Source organism: Cyanistes caeruleus, chromosome 21 (genome assembly GCF_971803275.1).
Source record: "Cyanistes caeruleus chromosome 21, bCyaCae1.hap1.1, whole genome shotgun sequence".
Classification (NCBI taxonomy): domain Eukaryota; kingdom Metazoa; phylum Chordata; class Aves; order Passeriformes; family Paridae; genus Cyanistes; species Cyanistes caeruleus.
In genome coordinates, this window is record NC_141721.1 from 7,898,743 (window position 1) to 7,924,693 (window position 25,951).

The 25,951-nt window shown below is 39.8% G+C and overlaps 1 protein-coding gene across 19 annotated transcripts in view; it reads right to left on the reverse strand.

The window, feature by feature from the left end:
- BCAS3 (BCAS3 microtubule associated cell migration factor) overlaps positions 1-25,951 on the reverse strand; it is a 301,169-nt gene that overhangs the window by 264,845 nt on the left and 10,373 nt on the right. For all 19 annotated transcript variants that reach the window (XM_086858967.1, XM_086858965.1, XM_086858973.1 and 16 more), the window contains exons 6-9: positions 22,244-22,325; positions 15,727-15,799; positions 2,659-2,766; positions 62-138 (exon numbers count right to left, since the gene is read on the reverse strand). In XM_086858967.1, coding sequence (XP_086715093.1) covers positions 62-138; positions 2,659-2,766; positions 15,727-15,799; positions 22,244-22,325 — 340 coding nt within the window. The remainder of the gene's footprint in view (positions 1-61; positions 139-2,658; positions 2,767-15,726; positions 15,800-22,243; positions 22,326-25,951) is intronic.

Genomic DNA, 25,951 nt, shown 5'->3' on the forward strand with positions numbered 1-25,951 from the left:
AAACAAACAAACAAACAAAAAAATCTGTTTTGTCCTCCTCTGAGCCCAAAATTGTACGTACTGGTAACGAAGAATTTTTTGGTGAAAGTGCAGCTGTCAAAGGCGGCGATTTTCTCCTGCAGGACCACAACGAGGATCCTGAAAACACAAAAATGGAAGGTCCACTTTAGACACTAAATGCATTGGTTTAAAGACTCAATATCTAAATGTAATTATTTCAAAAGCATCAATACAAACTCTGCAGTGATGAAGTGCCAGGCTCCCAATCCCTGGCAGTTATTGAGGGTTCTCTCTCCTCCCAACCACATAAACTCCACTTCAGGAAGTGCAGGGCTCTGATCCACACCAGCACAGCACATTTGTGATATAGCTCTGGCAGTCAGAGCTCCATTAAAAAGCAAGAATGGAGATGCAAAGACCCTGAATTACTCTCACTAACTCAAACAACACTCAACCATCGGCAGAACACGAGCTAAATGTGAAATAATCCCACTGCCCACCTCAGTGCACATTTATTAAAACATTTTTGTTACTACAAGCAGGAGGGAGTGTAAAGAACATCAGCACACAGAGCTGAGAGAATCAGAATTTGGGTCAATTAGCAAATTAAAGATGCATATTTATGTGTTTGCTTGTACACTACACACTTCTATTGTAAAGGCCAAAAAACACAGGATAACTACACAGGAAACACCGTGCAGCCTCAAAAAACAGAGCCCAGAGATGCAAATGTGGAAGCAGAGCAGCATCTTGGAAGTTCAAAACCAGGGAACAATTTCTCCCACACTAATGACTTCCCAAAATCAAATTTTTAAAAGCTTGACATGAAAGAAGCACCTGGGAAAGCAACACATAAAACCTACATTTAGCAATATGACATAATTAATAATCTGTTATTCTCTCATTAGGCAGACTGTGAGAAAGTATTTTTTAATTAGCTGTCAATATAGAGCATTGTTAAATATTGTTTTAATAGTTTCAATTGTAAAGGTACAAAGTGGAAAAAAATTAATCACATCTCTCACTGACTAAAACACACACCTAATGCTTCATGTGAACATTATGATTGTGTGTTACAGCCTGGAACAGTCACCTTTAAAAAGGGGATGAATCACCTCAGTCTCGACTCATATCCTTGGGGAAAGGGTGATGATTATCTCCCAGCAGTGTGAAATCAGCCTTTAACCCCTTTTTCCCTATTTTTATCTGTTTTGCCACAAGAACATTTCCTCTTATCCCATGAGAGCTCAATACCTATGAAGGACTACACTAAAATCAAAATATACACCATCCCCTCATGTTTGCTGATGTTTTCAGGTATGTAAAGAATATAAATTAGTTTTGACACATTAACAGTTTTATTTAAACAACAACTTCCAATTGCTGAAACTGCAGGAGAAAAAACTGAAGAAAATATATCAATTCTAACTTTTTCTACATTGCCTAAAATAAAGGAAACCAATGAAAAATGGGAAGGCCTTGGCTGCAGGTGGAAGTGTAATGTGTATATATTGAAAACCTATGGATATTTGATGGGAATATTTCCCAGTCCCAGAGATTTTTGTTTTCTCCTCCTTGAAGACACCCAGATGGATGATTCCAGAGGATTTATTGATCTATTTATTTTTAGTAGCAGTTTACACTTAGTTGCACAAGTTTGATGCACACTCATCTATTTCCCATCTGCAACAAAACCAGGCACAAAAACCAAACCATTCTGAATTTTCCAGTGATTTGTGTTACTATTTACTGAAGGACCATCCATTCTGGCGTGGCAATTTGGATTTCCAAAGAAATGCAGTAATTTCCTCATCCAGGGCTCTACCTTTAGCCCAGGATTTGCATTGCACCATCCCCCAGGGCACCTGAGGCCACGGTGACTCAGGGCAGTAATGGGAGGGTGAAGGGAGCAGGAATGTCAGCAGGGCTTGAACCAAAGTCACCACTCCAAATTCTCCCATCAGCAGTGCCAAGGGATCAGCAGGATCCTCACACAAGGATCCTGGGATTTCTCTTCTGCCTTAAAAAGATGTGGCAAACTACAGAGCAAACCACAAAACTCCAGTTCTGTGTGTCTGGGAGAGATGGGGATTTCACATTAACTCAGCAAAATTTGATTCCATGGACACAACAGATGCTGTTCTGCTGGAACTCTGTGATCCTCAGCCTCCAGAGCCATTTTCTCTCTATCCCAACCCAGAGATGCTTTGTTACTTGACTCACTGCAACATTATTCCCTGCAAACCACAGACTGCACACCAGGAATGTTTTGGATGTGCAGGGAAGCAAAATCTGACAGAACAACACAAAGAAGAGAGACATAAACTCCTTAGTGCTCTGTGCTGTCTAAACTCTCTGTGATCCCATTTCCCCAGCTGTAGGTGGATCATCGAGGATTTCAGCGGTTCCTGCTCACCCTTTAGCACAACTCAAAGAAGCTTAAATGATTTTTTGGTTTGAGCTCCTTAAACCAAAGGCATGGGGGAAGGACATTGATGCATTCCAACTGAAACACTCTTTGAGAAATGGAGAATCAGGGCTGTGCTCACAGGAGAGTAAAAAAAAAAGAACATCAGGGAGGTCATACACCAGAAATTTATTTATTACCAAAATCTGGCATGGCCTAACACACAAGGAATGCAGAGTGAGCACCCTTACCTTTTATTGCAATGCAGGTCATAAATAGGAGTTTTGAACTGGATGGACTTGACCATCTCTCCTGTTCTCAGGGAATACAGATCCACACAGCAGTAGGGTGGGCTGGTGCTGAAAGGAATAAAAAAATATATATTGTAATGGAAATCAGGATATTTTAAAAACTGGGGTTTAATTCTTACAGCCTCCTTATGTTGCTTAGCATGCTAAAGGAAAAGTCACAGAACCACAGAATTATTAAGGTTGGAAAAGACCTCCAAGAATATCAAGTCTGGACCCAGAATTCCAGCAATCCCAGCAGAATCCTGGAGAACAAAGGGTCAATATAAACCTTCTGCATTACAGAGGAAAACTGAATTATGACCTCCACAACGGCCATCAACCTGTGCTGTGCAACTGATTATCACACACTTGGTTTCTTTTACCACCAGCAAGACTTTGGAAGTTTCAAACCACATCCTAGTACAAAACTACTCCTCAGAGTAACTCTCTCCTCCAGGGAGGACTTTCCCCAGAGCAGCAGAGGAAAGCCCTGCCTTGGGCTGATGGAGACACCTCACCCAGAATTTACATTCCATCCCTGATGGAGTTTTGTTTGAACCGTCCAGATCTTTCCAACTGCTTTGTGTCACTTTTATCATTTTCATATAAATAAAAGCTTTAAGGCCATTTCTTAATAAAAAGGCTGAGTGGGAAAAGTGCTGAGTGTTCGATAGGGCCGAGGAAGGCAGTGGTGGAAACCCTTTTAGAGGCTGAGGAGAGGCTTTGATGTGGCAGCTCTGCTCCACAACACCTTTCTCCCCCTCCAAGAACGCATTAAAACCTTGGCTATTTCTAGGTCAAGGAATATGAAGGAGCACAAATTGCCAGCTGTACAAACATATCCTGAGCATTGGTAAAAGAGGGTGTTCCCCCCTGCCCGTATCTGTTTTATTTTACAGACTTTCACACAATTCCTGCCCCAGCACTCGCTTGTCTCTTGGATTGCCCCAAGCTGCTCGAGAATTTTCTGGAAAGCTGGAGGACAAATGCCAATTTGTTTACCCCCAATGCCTCAAGATATTAAAGTGGTTTATACAGTAATGTATAATATACAGTAAATGCACAGCATGACAGCTGTCAGAAAAATAATAGAAAAAATAACTTTTGACATTTTGCCCGCTGAAATTTTTCCCAAAATATACATTTTTCTAGGCTAATAACTAGAGGGTGCAATTTATTACTTCAAGCACTTCAAAGGCCCTTCAAAAACACTTTTAAACCAGCGAAACTCAAGTCAGTTCCTTCACATTAAAGTCCGTTGCTGCTCAAAAACACAGAAAACTACTGCAAGATCTATGTACAAACTTTTTAAAATTAAGTGATTTAGTACCTTTAGCAAATTATAATATTGATATAAGGGGAATTTCAAAACAGAAATCTCCAAGTAGATATAGTTAAAATTATATCAACACAATTAATAGTGATTACTATTTTCATATCAGCCTGTTTTGAACAATTTTTCTAATTTATGAATAATAATTCTCTCACTCAGATGCATTACTATTATTATTATTATTGTTGTTGTTGTTGTTATTGTTATTGTTATTGTTATTGTTGTTATTATTATTGTTATTATTATTATTACTTAATTATTATGATCTCTTGGCTGATCATGGTAAGACCATCCTACCAATGCTTTTGTCAACCACACTGGGTAAACTTGAGTTCAAATGCCAATAATCAAGGAATATCATGGAATCACAGAATTCCACACTGGGTTGGGTGGGAAGGGACCTTAAAGCTCATCCAGTTTACAGGGACACCTTCCACTATCCCAGGTTGCTCCAAGCCTTGTGCCCTGGCCTGGAATATTTTATAGGGGTAGGTCAGAAATACTCTGAAATTCTGTCACAAACAAAATAATTGTCAATTAGTCCCATAGGTTATCAACAAATATTCATTATGCGTCCTGATTGTTCAAACAACCGCAGAGAGATCAACAACTTCTCAAAAGGTAAGTGACACAAATCCACCAACAAGTTAAAAACGTGGCAATAATAAATGGCCTTTGTATCTGCTCCTGTTTGAGAAGATGCTGCAGTGCAGGGATGGAGGAGAAACAGCAGATGCCTCATCCAGCTGGCACTTGGTGACATCTGTGCTCGTGCTCCACGACAGCATCACCTCCTCCCAGATCTGCTGGGTCCCACCATGGCAGAAAAGCTCTGTGCAAAATGTTTGCACAGAGACAAACACACCACTCAAAACACTCGTGCTTTTTTAATGGGAAAAAAAATGTAAAAAGGAGAAGAGTGATGGAATCAACATGAGGCCAATTTTTCTGTGCCTCGATGGCTTTGCTTTGTTGTCAAGGGTTGATTTTCCTCCACTCTGCCACACGATGAACATCCCACTCCAAGAGAGATGGACATCAGTGACAGGTTGGTCTCATGAGTCTAGAAAGGAAAAAAGAGCTTGGAGATGTAAAACTGAAATAAAACTTTTGCTGGAAAAGCTGCTCTGTATGAAAAGTTATTTAAGTGAGGAATTTCCAATCAATTGTGGTATTTAATAAAATCATCTTTGGCCAATATCGCTGCATTTTACACCACTTTCACAAAGTTTTTTTCAAGCTCAGCCTAAAGCACGAACTTGTTTTTTATTAATTACTTTTGGTGCCTTTAAGAGGAGACAAAAATATTAAAACTTACACTGAAATCCTATTCAAAGTAACTAATAGATCAACATAATCTCTTACTAGGACCAGCTTTAACAACCTGAGGATTAAAAAAAAAAATTGAATTTGCTGTAAATATTAAGTTGCTAAGAGCTTGAAATGGAATATTATTTCCAAACTTGTAGAAACAACAGGTGAGAAAAAAGTGATAGCAATTCCAAGGAACTGGCTGTTCAAGGTATATCCAAAGGATTTGAACAGCAAACTACCCCACAAAGTTATTTTTTTTAATTACTACTCTATAAAGCATCAAATCTAGCAGTAAGTTGCTGTGAAAAAAAGGCTATTTCTATGTGGGAATGAGGAGGATGCTGACAGTGACCCAAGATTTTAATCAGCAGAGGTGGTTACAATTCTCCTGTTTTACCTCTCTGGTGCTTCACAGAAGGGGAAGAGAAGCAAAACAAAACCAAAGCACAGAGTTAATTAATTGAATATTGGAAAAATTCCTGCCTGAACCTTTACACTGCAAAGTTGAAGCATGAGATTTGATTATGATCTTTGTAGCAATATTATGAACATGGTGAGACCACAAAGGCAATTCTGTTCTCCTCAAGGGCCCTGAAGAAGGTTTGCTCAGATTAGCAGATTTCAATTCTGGAAGGATCATCTTCTCTTTCCAAGCCATGCACAAAATGTCCCAGAAGCTCAAAGAAATGATTTTTTACAAAGCAACCTAATCTTGTCTTAAAAGACTTTGACCAACAAAGAGTCCTCTATTTTTATGGTGACTGGTTCCAACATTTTGATCCTTTTATTTTTATGAAATGACTTCTTAGTGCCTGATAAAATTGGTACATATTCTGCTTTTTGGCTTCTATGTCTCTGTCAAGGACACAAAAAGGCTCATTGCCTTCAGTCATCTTTTGCCAGAAATCACCCAGAGCAATCCAGGCACCAAGAAAGTGAAAAAAAACTTTTAAGCCTTAAGTTGTAAGGTTTGTTTTCCAGGCCTAGCATTAAACTCCTCTAAGCCCTCTTCAGCAGGGCAATTCTCCCCTTCTTTCTGAGGGACAACAGAATGAAAACTTTAAAAAATAATAAATTCACCACTGCAGAAAGAGCTTTCATTAGGACTTTCATCATCTAAAGGCTCTCTGCATCCTGTCTTTTCACGATAAAAGCTTGAAAACTCCATTCTGTAAGTAATTTTCTAATTCATGGTACTTAACAGATTCATTCAGAATCAAGAAAAGCAGCACAAAATTTCTCAGAAAGTGACACTTCCCCCAAATATGTGTGCAGCACTGAATTACAAAGCAGCAGAGACATTTTAAGTGCACCACAAATTGCAAAAAGCATGGAAACACTTATTTCCAAATAAGAAAAACCTGTACCAACCTTAGACACATGTTACTGAATCTAATCCTTTAAATACAAGGGAGGGAGTTATTTGATACAGCACTAAAACAGTTGTGTTAAACATCAGGAGATACAAACTTCACTGTTGCATCTTCCTCAAATGTTTTGATCAAGTCTATCAGCCCTGGAAAAAAGTTCACTTTATCTTTGTACTTCACCATCTTCACTTCAAATTACTTTTATTACTTGCCCATGACACAAGAAGTCACCAACTCTGCAGAAATCATTTTTTAATAGGTAAAATGTGTCAGGTTTCAGGATCAAGAATCTGCTTTTTTTTGATGATAAGGAATAATTTTATTTATTTTAGTTCATCATTAAGACATTTCTTCACAGGGCAGGGTCTAACTGTTCCTGCAATGAGCCAGGAAGGTCTGGCTGAAGGACTGCTTGAGGGACTGAAGGACTGCTTTCTGTCTCCTGAATAACTCTGGCCATGGTCTGTGAGAGAGCCTGAGGCTCCACAGAGTTCTCCACGGTGACTTTTCCAGTTCTGAATACTTCCAACAACCATTAATCCACTGCTGTTCCATGAAACCAACAACTCCCTCATTTCCCAGCTGGAGCTGAGGTGTCAGACATCAACTAGAGGGGGGAAATTCAAGACTGGGTTTGAGTAAATATTGATTATTGCAACAGATACTAAGAGAGAAAAGTAAAAGGGGAATCCTCATAAATATCAGAATACTTAAAAATCCTTAAAAATATCAGAACAGCACCTCCAAATTCCTCGTTTCGGCAGCTCTTCCCACATCCAGCAGCACATAACATGTTTTGACTGTTGTGCTCTCTGCTATCCCCTCACTCATCATCAGAAGATTCTTTCTCGTTTTGAGGGGGTTTCATTGGGTTTGTTTTTACATTTCAGGACTCATGGAGCTGACAAGAGCCACCCAAGAGCCCAGAGCCACCTCGGTGTCACCGGCATGTGGCACTGCCCTCGCCGAGTGCAAAACCCTGCACAAGCTGCCTCCTCAGCTGTGGCCTTTGCAGGGACACCCGAGTGTGACACACTTTCCACTTCACTGAGACGTGCCACATGTTCCAAAACAGAGCTGTCCCATCATATTTCCGCTTAGTTAATACAGGAAGATTAGCGGCATCTCCAGAGATTTATTTCTCTACTTGACCGTGGCTATCACTGAGGGGAAAGTACAGCTGGAGCTCCACTTGAGGAGCAGAATAGGTTTTTCTGGTATATTTTGGACTAGATTTTGCTTGTGTGTAGCTAAACAGGTCTTTTATACACCATTTATGAACCTGCACTGGCTGTCTTTGATCATTCTGTGAACATGCACATTTCTCAAAATCTTCATGAACATTAAGCAAAGACTAACTTCTAACAGAATACAACTGCATTTATCATACCTCTATCAACAACTAATATTTCTGTGATCAGATGATTAAGCCACAATCTGATGTGTTTCCCACAAAAAATACAAAATTAAAGAGTTGTCTTGCCCTTCCTAATGTCAAATGAAGCAGAACTCCGCACTGAAATAAATGCACATAATTCATATTGCAGTAAGAACCACACAGATCTCAAAGATCATCCAGGATGGACCAAAATCAAAAATATAGCAATTTTTGTGTATCAAGAGATAGCCACGTGTCACAGCTTATGAGGAAAAGATGACATTTCTGGGAGCACAGCTTTGAGGGCAAATTGATGCTGAAATATCTCAGCTCCAGGCAAATGTCACCAAGCACACGTAAAACCCAAACTGAGAATTTTGTGGAGCCACTTACAGCCTCAGCTATACCCAGATTTTTAAAAATGCCAGTATTTCTAACACTCCAAAGCAACATCAGAGCTTTTTTTCTTTATTTTGAGGCATTTGTACTGACAGTATTTTCTGATCAATGGTATATCAGAAGACAGCACAGTTAGCACAGATGGCAGCTGATTATTTCAGCATATACACAATTATTGCACATATTTGAGGCATGTTCCTCTGCAACCTGTGTGCATTAGAAGCCCCACCTGGTGTGTGAGTGAACATTCACCAACCAGCACTGAGAAAGCCTTACCTGCTACGGTTAAAAACATTACCAAGGACCAAATATTTCATCCTGTTGGTTCTTGTAACCCATTTCTTTAGATTTCAGGTTGGGTTTTTTTCCCCTTTCTGTGCTCTCCCCTCATGATTCATGAGCCTCACGGGCCCCTTGGCACCCTCTCCCCTCAGATGCCATCAGCACCAACAAAAGCCACGTTAAGCCAGCGGCTCCAGGCCCGCCCACGCCGCCGTCCCAGAGCCCTCAGAACCACTTTGGGGCTTCAGCACTAAGCACAAAACCTTGCACCGACCTGTCTAAACTAAAATTCTTTTGCCCTCGGTGTCATTAACGGCGTAAGAAACCAGTGGGGTTGTGCAACACTTCATCACCTCTGCATTAAAGCAGCCTCTGCCTCCAGTTGCGTGACGGAGATCATTAGAAGATGTCTGTCAGCTGCACAGGACTCCGCTAAACCTTAATTGTTTATATGCCAGTTTATGGCTCAAATTACAATTTCTGAGGAGCTTGAAAACAATCCCGTTTCCAAGAAATAATTAGAGGGTTTTAGAGTGCGTATGAGTGAAGCTGAGCAGGAATAAGCTTAGATCTTATGGTTAAAGCACTTGAAAAGTGCTCTGAACAGCAAAGCTGCTCTGAGGTTCTGGTCACATCAGGTAGGCCAGAATGTTCCCAAGTGCCCATTAATTATATGTTCTTAGGTATTTCTTACTCTGTTTTATGACTTGAATCACAGACCATGTTCTACAGATGTGCAGAGTTCTCACCGTAGCTGAACTCACCAAAAGCTGGGTTGAAATGATGAAATAATACCTGAAAATAATTGTGGAGGCCCACGAGCAGCAAAAGGAATATTCTGCTTTTCCTAAAACTGGTCTTTAAAGTTGAAATCCTCTATGGATTGCTTAACATCAAAAATAAACTTCAGTTTATTTTATGTCCCTTCTCTCAGTGAAGAACAATGATGCAGCCACCTCCTCTAGTGGAGCACTCTTCATTAAATTTGGAGGAATTTCCTAGTTAAAGGTGATTGAGATTCCCAGGAGGAATTACAATTGCTAAGGAAAGGCACATAGCAACACAGCATTTTCCCCAGAGAGTCACCTAACACAGCTGATGCTGAAATGGGAGATGCATTTGCTCACACTGTGCAGGCAAAATTGATTAAAACATTGTTTTGTTTTATTATCGTCTCACTGCAAAATATTGTCATTAAAATGTTCTATTAATCATTTGAATCATCATTAATTTTAAAAATAAGTCTGTGAGAAACCATCCAAAAATGTGTGAGGAGTCTCCTCAGGTGATATTCTAATACTTTACCTAGTCAGAATTAAAAGAAAGAAGGCATTAAGCAAGATCTTTTTTTAAGCACATGCCTTACAACTTTTTCACAAAGCATGAGCCTTCTAAATCTCTATTTTGAATTACTGAAGAAATATTTACTGAGTTATTGATTGAAATTTGCAAATTTAAAATTTAAAGTTACTTAGATACATTCATTCCGTTAAAAAAAAAAAAACAAATAAAGAAAAATAATAATGATATCATATTTTTAAAATTGTATTTAATTGTCTTTTCTTCTGCTTTGGAGATTTAAAGGGAGCTCATCCATACATGAATGGTTGAGCTCAGCAAACTCCCATGATATTTTCTCTGTATATTAAACATTTTTGAAGGGAAGGGAAGGAAAAGTGCAGGAAGGACTGGAGAGAGCCCGTGGTTAGGGAGAAAATGGCATTTAGTAACAGATTCAGAGTTCAAATACTGTCAAGTTGTAGGGAATTACTTGAATGGCAGCAGTTGTGTAACAACACAGAAACAAGGGCTGGAAGTTGAAGCAGTTTGCAATCAGCTGCTCCAACTACGAGCAAGAAGTGACAGCACTTGTTTAGGAAAAAACAGATTCAAGAGCATCCTCTGTGAACCCACTGGGATCTGATGGCTTTAAGTGTCCTCAGGAAAAGAGAACAACTTCAATCATCCTGAAATTTCTGCTTTCCAATGTCCTTTAAATCCTTCCTACAGTATAGAACACAGAAATAACCCTAAAACATATAAGAAAATATAATCCTCAACTGCTCTCAGGGTCTGTCACATTGATTTATAACAGTTATTTCTAAGACAGACAAAAACACACAGATGCAAACAATTACTCTATTTTTGTAGGCAACAAGTGAGGTGGGTGGTAACTGAGAAATTTTGAAAAATCTTGTCACAATATTCCATTTTTTCTGAAGTAACCCTCAGCACACAACAAACGCTCGCCACATCAGAGACTTTCCAGGGCCTGAAGGGCCACTTTGATTCCAGACCGCTGCAGGCATTAGTGGGGACGTAATTAGGGTAAAAAGTTCAACCACAGTTCCATGTCTAGAGTGCTGCCAGAAATAAATTTCCTCTCATTCACTGGTTTCTACTGTACCCTCCCTGAGAAACATATTGAAAACACATTTATCTTTGTAGAGTTTGTTCCTCTTCTAATTAACTTTATAGCGTTTACAGTATTTAATAATTTAAAGTGGAATTTAAAGTGGCCCTGGAAGCGGCAGCCCTGCCTGTAATGGTGCTGTGCATTATCTTTTCCCTGTGGTGCTTCTTTTGACAAGTTACTGGGGGCAGGTTTGTGCTCCAGCTGGTTTTAGCTGGACTTCCTTCTCTCCATCCTCTCCATGCCTTCACCCCTCCCTGCACCACTGCACACACAGGGGTTGGAACAGCAGTAAAACAAAACTCAGCCTCAGCTCGGGAATCTGCTCTCCCAAACCTCCGCTCCATCCCGAGGATGCCTTGGAAAAGGTTTATCTTTTTACAGCTTCATAAATCAAAGCTTTAGAAGGTCAAAACTACCCATGGTTCTCACCAGCTGGTCAAGGTTTGACCCCAAATACTCATTTTCTCCCAGTTTTGATCCAAAATTAACAGTTTATTATAGTTCAGAGGTTATTTCTTACTCTAGGTTCACTGAGACTAACATTTGGAGTATCAGAGGAACTCCAGAGCTTTCCTGCCCTCGGTATTTACACATGAAAACACCACCTTATTCCAATAAAGCTCCATCTCCTGGCACTGGAATCCCTAAGGAAATTCACAGAAGTACCAACAAACATCACTTCAACATTACAAAAAAATACATTTTTATAATCACAGAATCAGCTTACAAGAAAAAAATGCTGGGAACTAAAGAGCTCTTTTTAAGATGGAGATTTTATCTTTAGCATGTAACAACCCCATCCAGCATCACTGAAAGGAATTTAAACTACTTTATTCCTGCCTCTCTCAGGATCTTAAAAGCTACCACACAACCTGCTAAGGCTAAACTGAATTTTCCTGAAAGAAATTAGAGAGGAAAATATTTTTCAACTGCTGGAAGGGAAGGAAGTCTCTGCAAGGCAGCTGACACCACACAACCCTGCAGTTAATGAGGCTTTGCAGTTATGCAGCAGCACAAGAACCTTTGGGACACAAATCCTCAACAGTAACAGAAATGAGAGAGTTTTGCCCAACTTTAGAGGTCTTACTGTACGTTTTAGAACAAAATAATTAAATTGAATTTGCTCTCTAGGTTTGAGAGTGTTCACAAAATCTGAGTTTTGTGCAGTCTTCAATAAAAGCCCACAGATATTTCACAAACTTCATGAAATCTATTTCACAGCGCCCAATACAATTGAAAATCACAACCATCTTGCCCAGACTAGTTTTCTATGTGATTTTAGAAAACAAACTGCATTTTCTACCTGGAGGGAGCACACCCTTTGCACAGCCCATGGCAGGGCTGAGCCAGGTGAGTCCTCGCCATCAGCACTGCCTTGGCAAGGGCATTCCAGGAAAAATACTCCAGGGACAGCTCCCCTGAGCAGTGTCAGAGCTGGGAACAAAACCTGCATTCAGCAGAGCTCCTTTCCTCCTCTGGGGTGATCCTTGCAGGAGCTTTGCTGTTTGTGGCTGACAAATCATTTCCCAGCCAGCTCATTTGAAGCATTAAAAGCTACAAAAAGGACACAGAGTGGACACTGGATTTTAGCACTACCCAGCGACTTTGCCAGACCCAGACCAGGCCCGTGTGACTCTGAAATTATAACTGAGAAAATATTAACACTTTAATTCTGCTGTTACTCATGTGAAGCTGCTTTCTAAACCTGAGCACTCCCATAAACACATTCCTGAGCTGAAGTTGGGCTAAGGTTAGCAGGATTTAATCTACAGTAGCCATGTGAATAGAGCACACGCTTCCTGAAAATCTGCTGCCAATTGATTTGCCTTGTAAACAGATCAGCAGGGGGAAAAAATGCTGGCTAGCCAAAGTTACACATTTTGTTTGCTCCAGCTACTCCTCCTTCTTTAATTTACCCTAATTTCCTCTCTCCTCCCATGATTAATAAAGATTACCTCTTGCTTCTCATGCCCTTAAGTGACCTCCATCCAATTCTTCAAGTCATCCAAAATTTTCCACCACTTGATACCATTAAATTAATTCAACTTTCTAAAAATATAAGCTGGAAAGCCAACACAGGCTAGAGGCTGCTGATGGGGCCACTGCCTGAGCTCCTGCACTCTCCCTAAAGGCCTCAAATATTTTTTAATCATCTATTACTGATTGTTTAATTAATTAGATCTGCATCATTAGCCAATTATCATACTTGCCCATGTAAGATTCTGGCATAATCTGCTAATCTTTTAGCAAAATAATTTGGCTATTTGGACACAGGACAAGGGAGCCAAAATACCAAATGCTTTTTGTAAAGGATGGCTTAGAGATCTAGTACCTGCAGAAAGATGGAGAAAGGCTTTATAAGAGCATGTAGCAACAGGACAAGGGCTCTAACTTCCCTGCCCCCTTCTCCCTGCCCCTGCTTCTTCACATGCTTTTATTTCCCTCCTGGAAAATAATTCTGATTATTTTCAGCTTTCTTGTTACCTATATTATCTATTGAAGGGTAAATTTGCAATCTCTCCATTTATTCTCAACTGTTTTTTTTAATAATCTAAAATAAAACAAAATTATCCTGGTTGGTTTCCCTCTAAAGTTCTCCATTAGGTAAAATGAAGCATTTACTTAATTTAAATATGTTGGTACATTTTCATTTAAACAAAACAAAAGTAATGGATTTTGGACCTCTCTGGTGTATTTAAAAGTGTTTTTACAGATCCAGTCTGTTCCAAACGGTGGCTTCAATAACCCATGCAGGGAAAACAGGGTTATCTTAATGTTTCACCACCTAGGAAATGCATTAATAAACACCAAACCCATCAATTAATTTTGTCTGTGTATAAAGATGTGTTTGTTTTATCACCAGGAACAAGCAGGCATGTCTTTACAACCTTCCACAACCCCAAAATTTAGGCAGATATTCTTTCTTTTTTGGTTTTCCTTTTAATTTGCAAATCTTGTAATCTAAGACTGAAGCTGACTGAACCAACCTCTAAAGCAGCAGAGAAATATCAGCCAAAAAACACAATGTGTTTCCCATTTCCGTGTCAGGATTGCATCTTTTGGGGGGCTGTGAAAACAACTGTTTTGAAAAGATTATACAGTGAGTCATGGGCTGGTTTGGGTTGGAAGGGGACCCTTAAAGATCATCCAGTCCAACCTCCCTCTGAAACATTTCAGTCATTTCACTAGCTGGAAAAATGTGACTTTTAAAATACAAAAATGTGTGTACCAGAAAATTAGATATGAAGCAAAAGTTCCATCTTGATGAGTATAAAATGATCACACACCAGAATAGAAAACAAAATCTATTATCAGGAAATTAATCTGGGAATTAATTAATAATGGTAATAACAAAAACTTATTTGGAAATGACAATATTATGGTGTTGAAAACACGTGAGGGGCTTTTATTTGAGGAAAACAGAAACTGCCCATAATCTTTGAATTATTTTCCATTAACTGAGGACTACAATAACACAATGAAAATAACTATCTTCAGGGTTTGTTCATTTCTCAGCTTCTAAAACAAGTGTGTGAAGGAAAATTTTTACTAAACCAACATATCCTTTACATATATATATACAATGTTTGGATAAACACAAATCAGTATTTGCACCTGTAATTAATAAATAGTTAAACTTACAGGGCAGAGAAGAAAAGCAGAAAAATCACCATAAACTGGTTTTTGAAAGCTGGAAATACATGTAGAAAAAAACTCCCTTCTCTGCCTTATGTGGATTTTCATTCAAATATTTAAGGCAGGTAACATTAATATTGCAATTTACCACAGTAATAACAGAGAAAGGTAAAGATTTGACAGTTCTTCCTTCACACACACAATGATTAAATTCTTAATTGAAAAAGGTGTGGCACAGAATTAGTCTTACAACTGTAAGAAGATTTACTTCAACTGCTCAGCCATTAAATGGCTGTGTAGAGGATTACTCCTGAAAAGCAAATATTTTCCTGTAGGTAAAGATATAAATCCTGTGCATTGTCTGAATCAAACATAAAATATCTTAAGGGCCTCTTTTATAAGAGCAGTGATACAACAATTCTGTAGAGAGCACAAAACAGGACTGTAAACTGATTTTTCTAACTCAAGGAAGGAGGTTTAACGTGTGTTTTGCTAACAAACAGTGTGGCTGCAACAATGAAATGTTTGGTATTTGTGATTTATTTACTGCTTGAAAAATTACTTTTTAAGACACAGAGACTGCTTTAAACACTTCACAATAATAATTCTGACCCAGATTAATATCAGAAAAGGTTAATCATAAAGTTGTGATTCCACTGAGAATAAAATAAACTGTAAATACCTCTTCATTTATTTTATTTCAAGAGTCTTTTTTATTCCTTTCCAATAGCTTAAGACTTAGGAAAATATATGTTGACACACCAAAAAAATAGTTTAAAACCACATCCCAGTGTTATTCCATGAAGAAAAAAGGAACAAAGTTTTAAAGATGTCATCTACTGGGCTTTTCAGATGGCAGTACAAATTATATATTCCTTTTATAAACAAAGAACATTCTTACCCAGAAGATCCAATGCTTTTGCACACACCAAGCAGAGGCCGCTTCTCAGCAAAATTATCACATTTCTGAGCACCTGAGAAGAGGGAAAACAAAAGAAAAGAAAAAGCAAATCACTGTGTACTGTTTGTACTGTTGTACAGTTCCCAAATTCAGGTTGGGGCCCAATATATCAAATATAACACAAAACCCACAGCTTGTGCAAGATGAGGGACAGAAATTCAAATTAAGGCCGAGCTGTGAGCAGTGAAGGACTGATCTTGACAGAGATGAAAATGAGAAACAACACAAGCAGCAAAACGTGGCCAGGCTTTGGGAGTGATTTTCTGTTCATCCCACTTGAGGCTGGGATTCTGTAACCGGTGGTTCTCGCTCACTTTTCACTGTTTTTTATGAACTTGTCTGTGCTGAGGCCCTTGGCAGCTCTGCCTGGAGTTCCCACCTTGGTTCCCAGCTTGTAAAAATGGAACACACCAGTGCCAACCTCGGAGCAGCCCTGCAGCCCCTGCCCTGTGCCCAGGAAAACAGGAGATGAAATTCAAACCTGATCCATCTGCTCCAGCAGCAGCAGATTGACACCTTTGAGGAAAGGACCTCCAGGTGCAAACACAGCTCCTACAGCACATGCCATCCTCTGCCAGGGGTGCTGGCAGCAGCACAGCCCAGCAGGGTTTGTGCTGTGCCTGCCCTGGGATCCTCTCCCACACCAGCCCTGGCACTGGGAATCAGCCCTGCTGTCCCCCCAGGCTCGGTCACACCTTCACCCCAGCACTCTTAAAGACATCACACTTCTTAAAACGGGGTTTTAAGAGTTTGGAGAACCTTGCTTTACTGCTGCATAAACAGAAATAAAACTAAAATTTAGTTTAAAAAAAAAAAAAAATCACTTCTGCTTGTAAACAATGTTTAACTGAATTCCAGGGTTTGTTTGTACCCAATTTAAATAAGAAAGTAACAACGAATACCACTACTACTACCTTTCCTCCATTTTCTTTCATCCTTTGCCTTTTTAATTATCTATCTATAGGTCTGCAGGTGTGTGGTGAATAACTGAATTTTATTTTTTTCTCCATTATACAACAAACCCTTTGATCTCTAAAGAATATTAGTGATACAGTCTGCTCAAAATTTAAATCTTAAATACTGCTGTACAAAACTAAACCATTTATTCAGAAAGGCACAACAATTAACAATATACATTTTGACATAGGAGACTGTTAATTATTAATAACTCAGGTACATGCATTTAATATGTAACAAAAACTGCTGAGTCCTCTCATCTGTACAAGGAAAACTCTTCCCTCCCACACCTTTGGGTATTTATAAAGTCAAAAGGGTCACATCAATAACTCCACCATCAACAATAGCTTTACAAGTAACCTAAACCAGCCAGATGTATTTTCCTTTTATTCCTATTATTTCAATCTCTTTGGTGAGTCAAACCTGCACTGTATGTACTGACCTGTAAATTGATAAATGAAACATAAAAGTCTTCTTAAGAGTCTCGTAACAAATTTGTTTCCTTCAATCCAGGTAACAGATTAATTCCACTTGTTCTGTTCCACTGGGGTGAAATGCTGACTACCTGCAGTTCTCATTTAAGTGCAGCCAGGATTTCACCTGAAGTATTGAACTCTACTTTTTTCCTTTTTTTTTCATTAGGATGTATTAGACACACAAATTCAGATGTTTCTTTTATGGTCTAGTTTAATGACAAGGAAGGGGAAAGAAGGAGGGAAAATATGAATGGGACTGCAGGGAATCAAGTGCCCAAAATCAAAAGCAATGCCAGGTTTAATACCCACAGTACAGATTTGCAGAATTTCAGCAATAGGTGCTTAAACTTCTGATTTCTGCCTGTAATGACTCAAGTCCCTCAATTTTAAAAAATCCATTTTCTACTTCAATACTTTCAGAATGTAAATATTAATAGTGCAGGAAAGGATCATTACTGAGAGGCCTCTGAGGGCATTAAATCAGGTTAATAGCTGTCCCATCCATGAGATTGCACAGAGTGACATGTGTTGGGCTCTGCCACGCTCTAATGGAGGCAGGAGCCTCTCTCCCAGGTCTGGGGTGGGATTTAATCTCCCAAGTTCTGCTGGATTAATTTTCATTTGTAAAATTGTGTTTATTTGCATGTGCGAGGCGCTGACGTTGCACACACCTGCTGCACACAGTGTTTAACAAAATTGAAATGAAAAACAGCTCTCTAAATCCTCCCAAATACAAAAAGTATTGAAATCCTGTTGCAAAGTCTTTTTCTTAAACTCCTTTTATTCTAAATCCTTTTAACTCTGTCATATAACACTCCAGCATTTATAAAATGCTGGAAATCCTGACAAATCACACAATTAAAGTAATGAAAACTGCCCCTCCTGCCAACAAGGCACCACCTTATCTACAGCTCCATTTAGCTAAATGATAGATTTGATTTTTTAAAAACCTAACTTCAGTTAGTGTGCTTAAAATTAAAAAAAAAAAATAAAAAAGGAAAAAAAAATATCTCTGTGGCTAAATGAAATTTCATACAAATCAACATTTAGAAGTTTATGAAGTCAGAAGGTTACCCACACGTAAGCTCAAAGCAGCTTAGGCCCTGTCCTGCTGATGAAACTGTGAACAGAGACCTCGGGGCCTGCAAAGGCCTCTCAATAATGCCAATAAAAACAGTAACAACACCACCAAAAACAGCACATCTTTATACAGAATAAAAATGGAACCCAGTGGATGTCACAGGAACTCCAAAGCTGCTCAGAACTCTGGAAATCAAACTGGTTTCCCACGAGGAGGAAACGTGCTGGATGAATTTCACACTCTGACCTATTTAGCAGCGGGCAGAGACACCATGGAGTGGATTTTCCTGGTGTGTAATTCCACTGATCAATCCCATTTAATAATGCAGCTCTGCTCCTGCTCCACTAAACCCCTCTCATTTCCATCTTTTCCTTGGAAATCTTGTGGCATTTGTGGTCCTGCCCCACAAAGCAGCACCTGGGAATGCCCCAGGCTGGAATTCCCTCTCAGCCAGCTGGCTGGAAGTTTCAGGTGCACTGGTCTAAAGCACCAGAAAATAGTGAAATAATTATTTCATTTCATTTATGATGGGATGATGGAACACGGGTCAGACCAAAGATTCCAAGAAATTGGGATTTTACAGTGTTGCACTCCAGAATTCTTCCCTGCAACATCTCTAAAAGCGTTACTTGGAAAATTCCAGTCTGTAATTTCTGTAATCCACAGACATGACCATTCATTATCCCAAAAAACCCCACAGAACAGAGGGAGAACACCAAAACTCAGACACACACCTGCACAAGCACCCCAAACCTTGCTTGTCCATCGTGCAGGGCCAGCCCCTCCACCACACAGACCCTTTGATTATTTTGGCCTTTGGGGATTTAAAACCACTGAACCACCCAAGTGGCTGAACGTACACAAACCTCACATCTGCCTTCCTTCAGAAAGCAACCTAAATATTAAAGCTCTTTAAGTGTACCTGCACATAAACCTGAGTCAGCTTTTGAGGTTCAAATCTTAATTTTACCAACATCAAAGATGAGAGCAGTGGAGAACAGGGATAAGTCTGCTGCAATATTTCAACTCTCAATGGGTTTTAGTACCTCTAAATTATTTTTATTTCTTTTTACTTGCTTTTTCCCCCCCCCTTATAAGTCAATTTGAGTGAACAGTCAAATTCACTGAGAGATGAAGGGCTATTATACCATCTTTCTGCAAGCAGCATAATCTAGAAAATGGCAATAAATTAATTCAGCTAGCTGGAGGAATTTATTTTCATAATGCTGAGAAATGGAAATAGGTTTTACACTGATCTAAACTTCACCACACCAGCCTGTCACCCCTCTGTGCAGGAGCTGCCACACACAGAGCTGCTCCTCTGGCTTTCTGAGCTTCTTGACTGATTTTTAAACTATGCAGCTCTACCTTGATAAATGGGACAGCACAAGGCAAAGCAGGTATTTGGCTTGTAAAATGACCTGGAATAAGTAATAAAAAATGGGAGATTGTAGCACTGACTTCCTTCAGAAAGCACCAATATTCTGATTTTGTAGGTGAAAGAACAACAAAGGTAACTGAAATAGGAGTATCTTTGCCTCAGCACCGACAGAAAATCCAGCCCCCAGCACACCTGGACACAGGGAAAGAACCCTAAAGCCAGCCCAGCACCCAGATCTGGAAGTGGGGAAGAGCCAAGGATGGCTCAGAGCTATTACAGCTCACAATTCCTGTCCCTAAGACTGCCAGAGTCCAGACTGAGATTTCTCATAGTCTAAATATGAGCTCTGCAAGCCCAAAATTTGGTCACAGTGCAAACCCTCAGTCTCCAAAAAGGCCATGTATATTGTAAACTGCACTGCTGAAGGCAGTGGTAGGTGTGACCTGACCACAGAGAACAGTTGATATCTGGGAGGTTTAGCATTATTTACACAAATGTCTCCATTTTTCATGGCCATCTCCTCCAGGCTGCAGAGCAGGACATCAAAGTGATGCTGCAGAGCTGGGCCAGCTCAGGTTGGGGGGCTCAGAGCAGGGCAGGCAGTGCCAGCTCAGGTTGGGGGGCTCAGAGCAGGGCTGGGCCAGCTCAGGTTGGGGGGCTCAGAGCAGAGCTGGGCCAGCTCAGGTTGGGGGGCTCAGAGCAGAGCAGAGCTGGGCCAGCTCAGGTTGGGGGGCTCAGACAGAGCAGAGCTGGGCCAGCTCAGGTTGGGGGGCTCAGACAGAGCAGAGCTGGGCCAGCTCAGGTTGGGGGGCTCAGACAGAGCAGGGCAGGCAGTGCCAGCAGCTCCAGGAACTGGCCCAGCTCCTGACATAACAAACCTGCCCAAGCTCCTGCTGCCAGCAGCACCCAGGACCTGCTGGAGGAGATGCCCTGCATGAAATCACCCCTCTGAAACAAGGCTTCATTATGCCACCAGGCACACCACAGGCAGAGGATCTAACATCAAAAGGCTGCAGGTTTTTAATGAAATAGTTGACAAACTATTAAGTTCTGCTGCTGTAAAGTCACCAAGTTAAAGCCATGAGCTTTCCTTTCACACCTGGGAATGAGCTGCTTATCACCAGCTCAGATCTGTTTCTAGGAACGTGCCAAATCCATCCACCAAGAGACTATTTTCAATAATTCCCTTTCTACAGCTTTACAGTAAAACAGTGTTTGAGCCTGCTGATGGTAATCAGCTTCTCCTTTACAAATTCCTTTTATTTCATGCAGAATCATTAAAGCTCATGAGTTAGTTATCTAAGGCCTCTTCTTACAGCTTTACTTTTATCTGATTCCAGATACTGGTCAATGATACATTCATGTACTTTTAATCAAAGATTTATTTAAAGCAAGCCATGTAAAAAGAGACCAAAACATGTTTTTAAAAGGTTTGGTTTAATTTAATATGAGCTAATTTGAATAGTTTTCTAATGGAACAACTATCATTGTCAGATGCTAAATATATGGAGTTTAGGGGCAGAAAGACAATGACTGCTTGAAGGAGTTCATGAGTGTGATTTACTTGATTGAAAAATCAAAAACCTGTTTTAATACCAGAAAAAAACAGAACTCCCAGGTTCTTCAGTTAATTTACTTAATTTTCATTTCCACTTCTCTTTCTCCTTTTTTTTTCCCTTTGGGAGAGGAAGGGGCACAGACATGCATTACTCAATGACACACATAATAGCAAAAGAGCAGCTCATTGGGAATTATGCAGGGTTCCAGTAAATGGAATAAAGGAACAACAGGCTTGGGAAATATTTTACTGTAAGTTAGTTTAACCTGTAATAGTTACACAGCCACATATACTTTGTATATCCTCTGCTCAGGAAATCACCAAAACAATATATCATGTTTCCATTAAACATTTTTCATTTACTTTCTTTGAAATACACAAAATCAGTACAATTTACTATGAATAATTTAAACAATAAGATTTTAGGCTGTAATAAGTTAAACAATTAGATTTTAGGCTGTATTATTTTGAGTTAATTAATTCATAAAATATTACTAGAAATTCTAACCCAGCATAATCGCCAAACACCTCGGTCATGTTAGAAATACATTCTTTTTATCCACAGAGTAAAACAACCAATTTAATTTAGACACAAACAGTTATTTCAGAAGTCAGCAATTAGATTTTGTTTGGATGGAGATGCATAAGTTTTTTAGAGTCATTTGCTTCTTTATGCACAGCTGCTCAGATTTTGAAACAAGTTCTTCTTGGGGTTAACTCAACTTCTGGAAGAATCCTGTTAAATTAAGCAGCTTGGTTTAGAATTTGATAAAATAGTATTTAAGCAGTGGCAGAGAGGAGCTGCACTCAAGGGAGGATAAAATTTAAACCACTGAAAGGGTCAAAGTGAGTAAAGTTAATGTAAAATAAGGAGAAATTGAACAAATCAGAAGCCAGTGACACCCCAAAAAACAAATTGTGGTGTCTTATTAGTTTTACTGGAGTGGAAAAGCGGCCTTTTTAAAAGTTCTGGTGAATGATGATGTATTTAAGTGTGTACTCACTGATCTGAGGAGCTGGGAGGATCCGAGCGGCTCGAACCGGCCCGTGGCGCACCGAGAACAGCTCCTGAGCTTCCCCACTGATCTGCAAATGCCAACAGCAGGGCAAAAAACAGATTTATACTTGCAAAAATAGATGGATTTAATGGCTAAGAAGGTAGGTAGAAAGGCATGGTAGAGAAGTACATTGGTAAGATTCTGCCTGAGCAAGCACTGCCATTTCTCCAATTGAAAATTTGTATTAGAAGTCTTCAGTTAACTGTTCATGACCACACAGGTTTTGGAAGAAGCAAGACTTGAAGCTAAAATTCACCAAAATTTATCCCACATTTCACATGGTTCTAAAGGAAAATGCCAGCTCAACAGAGATCAATCAAGAGTGGCAAACATGGGTGGAAGAAAATGGGAGAATTTCATATACTGGTTCATTTCAAACTCACCAGGTGTGAAAACCATGTTTAAAAATAGGTGGTCAAGCTCCTTAAGCCTGTCACTGATGGCAATGTTGAAAAGATTAAACCAGAAGCAGTTAAGATGAATTTCCAGACTTCCTGCAATGGTCACTCAATGTATTTTCATAACTGCCTGGAAATGGATCCGATATGGAACGTCAAACTCCAGGAAAATGGCAAACATTATGAAGCTCATTTCCAACTAACCAACAACTTAAAACAGATGTAATGAGCCTCAGAACACAGCCAAGGCTGGCATAAAGTTTTGCCAAACAAGCAGCTTACAATATCAGAAGAGAACATGATTTGGAATGAGGTTCTTAGGAATCAATAAACTATAAATTCAAGTGAACTTTTGGAAATGTCATTTTATGGTTGTTTCCATTTCTTTCTGCACTTCAGCTCACACGTCCAAAAAGTTAAAATACTCCTACTGTTTGACCAGCAAATCCCAAGTACAGTACTCCAGGCTCTCAGCTTACATCCACTCTTGCCTGGTTATTTATTATCACTGCTCTAGGTCATGGGGGAGAATGAAACCCACCCCACAGAGCACAATTATAAATAAAATTACATTGAAAATGCCATTTACTGGCAGAGCTAAGCCAGCATTCTGCATGCAGGGAACTACTGCTTCTCCCTGTTAGGCCTGGAATTACACACAAGCCACACAAATGTGGGGAAATAATATTTTAAACCATTTTAGCCCAGCAGTTTATCAATTAAAATCACTGTTAATGACACCATCAGAAATGAACTCACTGAAGGTTTGCTGATGGCTTTTAACTGATCATGAGCTTGGAGTGCAGTGGAGGTGGAAGGAAAAAAAGCCTCTGGATGAAAACATCTGTATCCAGAAAAAATAGCTCAGGAAAATGTAGAGCACAGCTAAGCAGAAAATGAGGAAAATTAAAGAGGGACAAAGTAATAAACAGATTTTAAAAATTAAGACAGCAGCACATTTTCTGTCCATTGGAACACAGCAGCTCTATGAAAAGGGAAAGGAGGAAATGGAAAAGAAGAAAAACAGAAGGTTTGGGAATTATTATTATTATTGGCAATTAAAGATTTTTCCCCCAAACCCTGAAAATGCTGTTTCACACGTGTATGCACATCTCTGGCTAGGAATGAAAACAAGAGGGAAAGGAACCAGCACAACAAAGGTACGGAAGGAGTGATTCCCATAAAATATCCCAGCCCAGCTCAGACACCTCCTTCTCCTTTTTAACCCTGCCAGCACATCAGCCCCAGCTCCAATCGACTTCAAACAAAGTTCCAGTCCCCCAAGGAAGACACACTGAGAGGGCCAAACCTTCTTAACTCAGGTTCTGCTCTTAAATATCCTGAACTCCAGGAGAATGTTTATCCAGCCTGGGGTGCCAAGACCTGGTAGAATTTAATCTTGAGACTTGCAAAGAAAAGCTTGAAATGTCCAAATAGAAATTAAGTTTATTTGTACTGAAGCATTTAACATGGAAATCCCAGCCCAGTTCTTCTCATGCATATAATGCAGTAACTATTGAATAATTTATATTCATTATTTAAAGATAATTTATTATTTTCTATTGGGGGGAAATTACAGAAAGTAAGGTTAAATGGAGTAACAAAAGGCACAGGATCCAACAGTCACTAAAATGAGATTACAGGTACTTAGCCCCTGTTTTGAGACCACTGTAGGTTAACAGGTCCTCTGCTCAGTCCCTGCAGCATTCTAAATCATGGAATGGTTTGGGTTCAGCCTCCACAGCTCAAGTGCTGAGCACTTGCTGACTCCTGGGAGCTAAAACAGAGCAAATTTTAAGATACACCCTCACTGGAGGCTTTGTAATGAAAATACAAGATGCCACACAAACACCAGCATCTGGCTTGTAAAGAAAATTCAAATTCACTAACAGGCACAAAACTGAGTTTCAAAAAATCTGGACGTGACACTACAACACTGATGACATTAAAACACTAACATTTAATCTAGCACAGTTTCATAAAATAACAGCTTTTTCTAAGGATTTAAGCTGTGTGTCCTTAACTGTTCTGCTGAGACAGGGACTCATGGAAGACATTGCACGTTGTGTCTGCCATGAATTAAGTAAGAGCTTGGTTGTTCCTTGGTTTGCTTGGCACTGAAAAATGCATTAGGGCTTCGAGTTCAAGATTTTCTTTGAATTCCAATTAAGTTCCTTCAAACAGCACCACCACCAGAAGCTTCTGCTGTTTGCAGTCTTATAAAAGCCTGAACTAACTGTGGTTAATACTAATACTAATACTCATACTAATACTCATACTAATACTAATACTAATACCCTTCATTTATCTATGGATAAAAGTTTATTGCAGACCCAATCTGCCTGCAGGCTCCTCCTTCAGGGGACAGAGATTGCGTGTCCTGAATCTCACTGCTCATTCCCTGTGGGTGGGACACTTTTCCCACCAGGAACTCGAGTGGGACCAGGAACCACACTCTGAGGGGACAACAGCTCAGCTGTGGGCTGGCAACTCTCAGCCAAAGGCTCCACATCCCATTACCAGTCCCTGGAGCTCCACAGTCTCACACGCACAGACAAAATATAAATAGAGCTCATGAATTGAAAACAGAGCTCTAAATTCTTCAAAAAGCACCTGTGAGAAACGAGGCTGTGGCTGCCATTTTGGATTGGATCCAGCTAAGTAGCAAGTCCCCGTGGCAGCTCTCAGAGCTCTTAAAAGTTTTTCTTTCCCATTCCAAAAGCCAAGAGTATTTCCAAACAGGTTTCAAGAATTGGATATTAAGCTGTAAAAGCAGCTTCAGGTACTCATTGTAGGGAAGAGGGAATCCAAAATGATGGCTCCAAGCTGGTCTGGTAGAACATCTCAGCTTTCCCAAAACCTGGGATCAACCACAGCTCCCAGACCTACAGGGAAGGCTGGAACAAAGAATTCAAATCCCCAGAAAAAGTCTTGATTAAAGGAGGAAGAAGAATCTTCTCCTCCACTTAAGACATCTCGAGCTACTGCCTAAAACATGACAGCCCAGGAATCTGCAGTGCTGGTTTTGACAGCATAGCTCTATTGTTTGGAGCACACCAGTTTGCACCCATAAAAAAAAGCTGAACAAAGGAAGTTTTGTTCACACCGAGGATAAGTAATAGTTTCCAACCAGAGAAAATAGTTTTCACATGGTGAAAAAAAAACCTTAAAAATAAAAAAAAGCCAAACATACACCAAAGTGAAGCGAAGTTGAGTTTGGAACTCAATGTTAGAACCACTGTGCAAATCTAGAGGT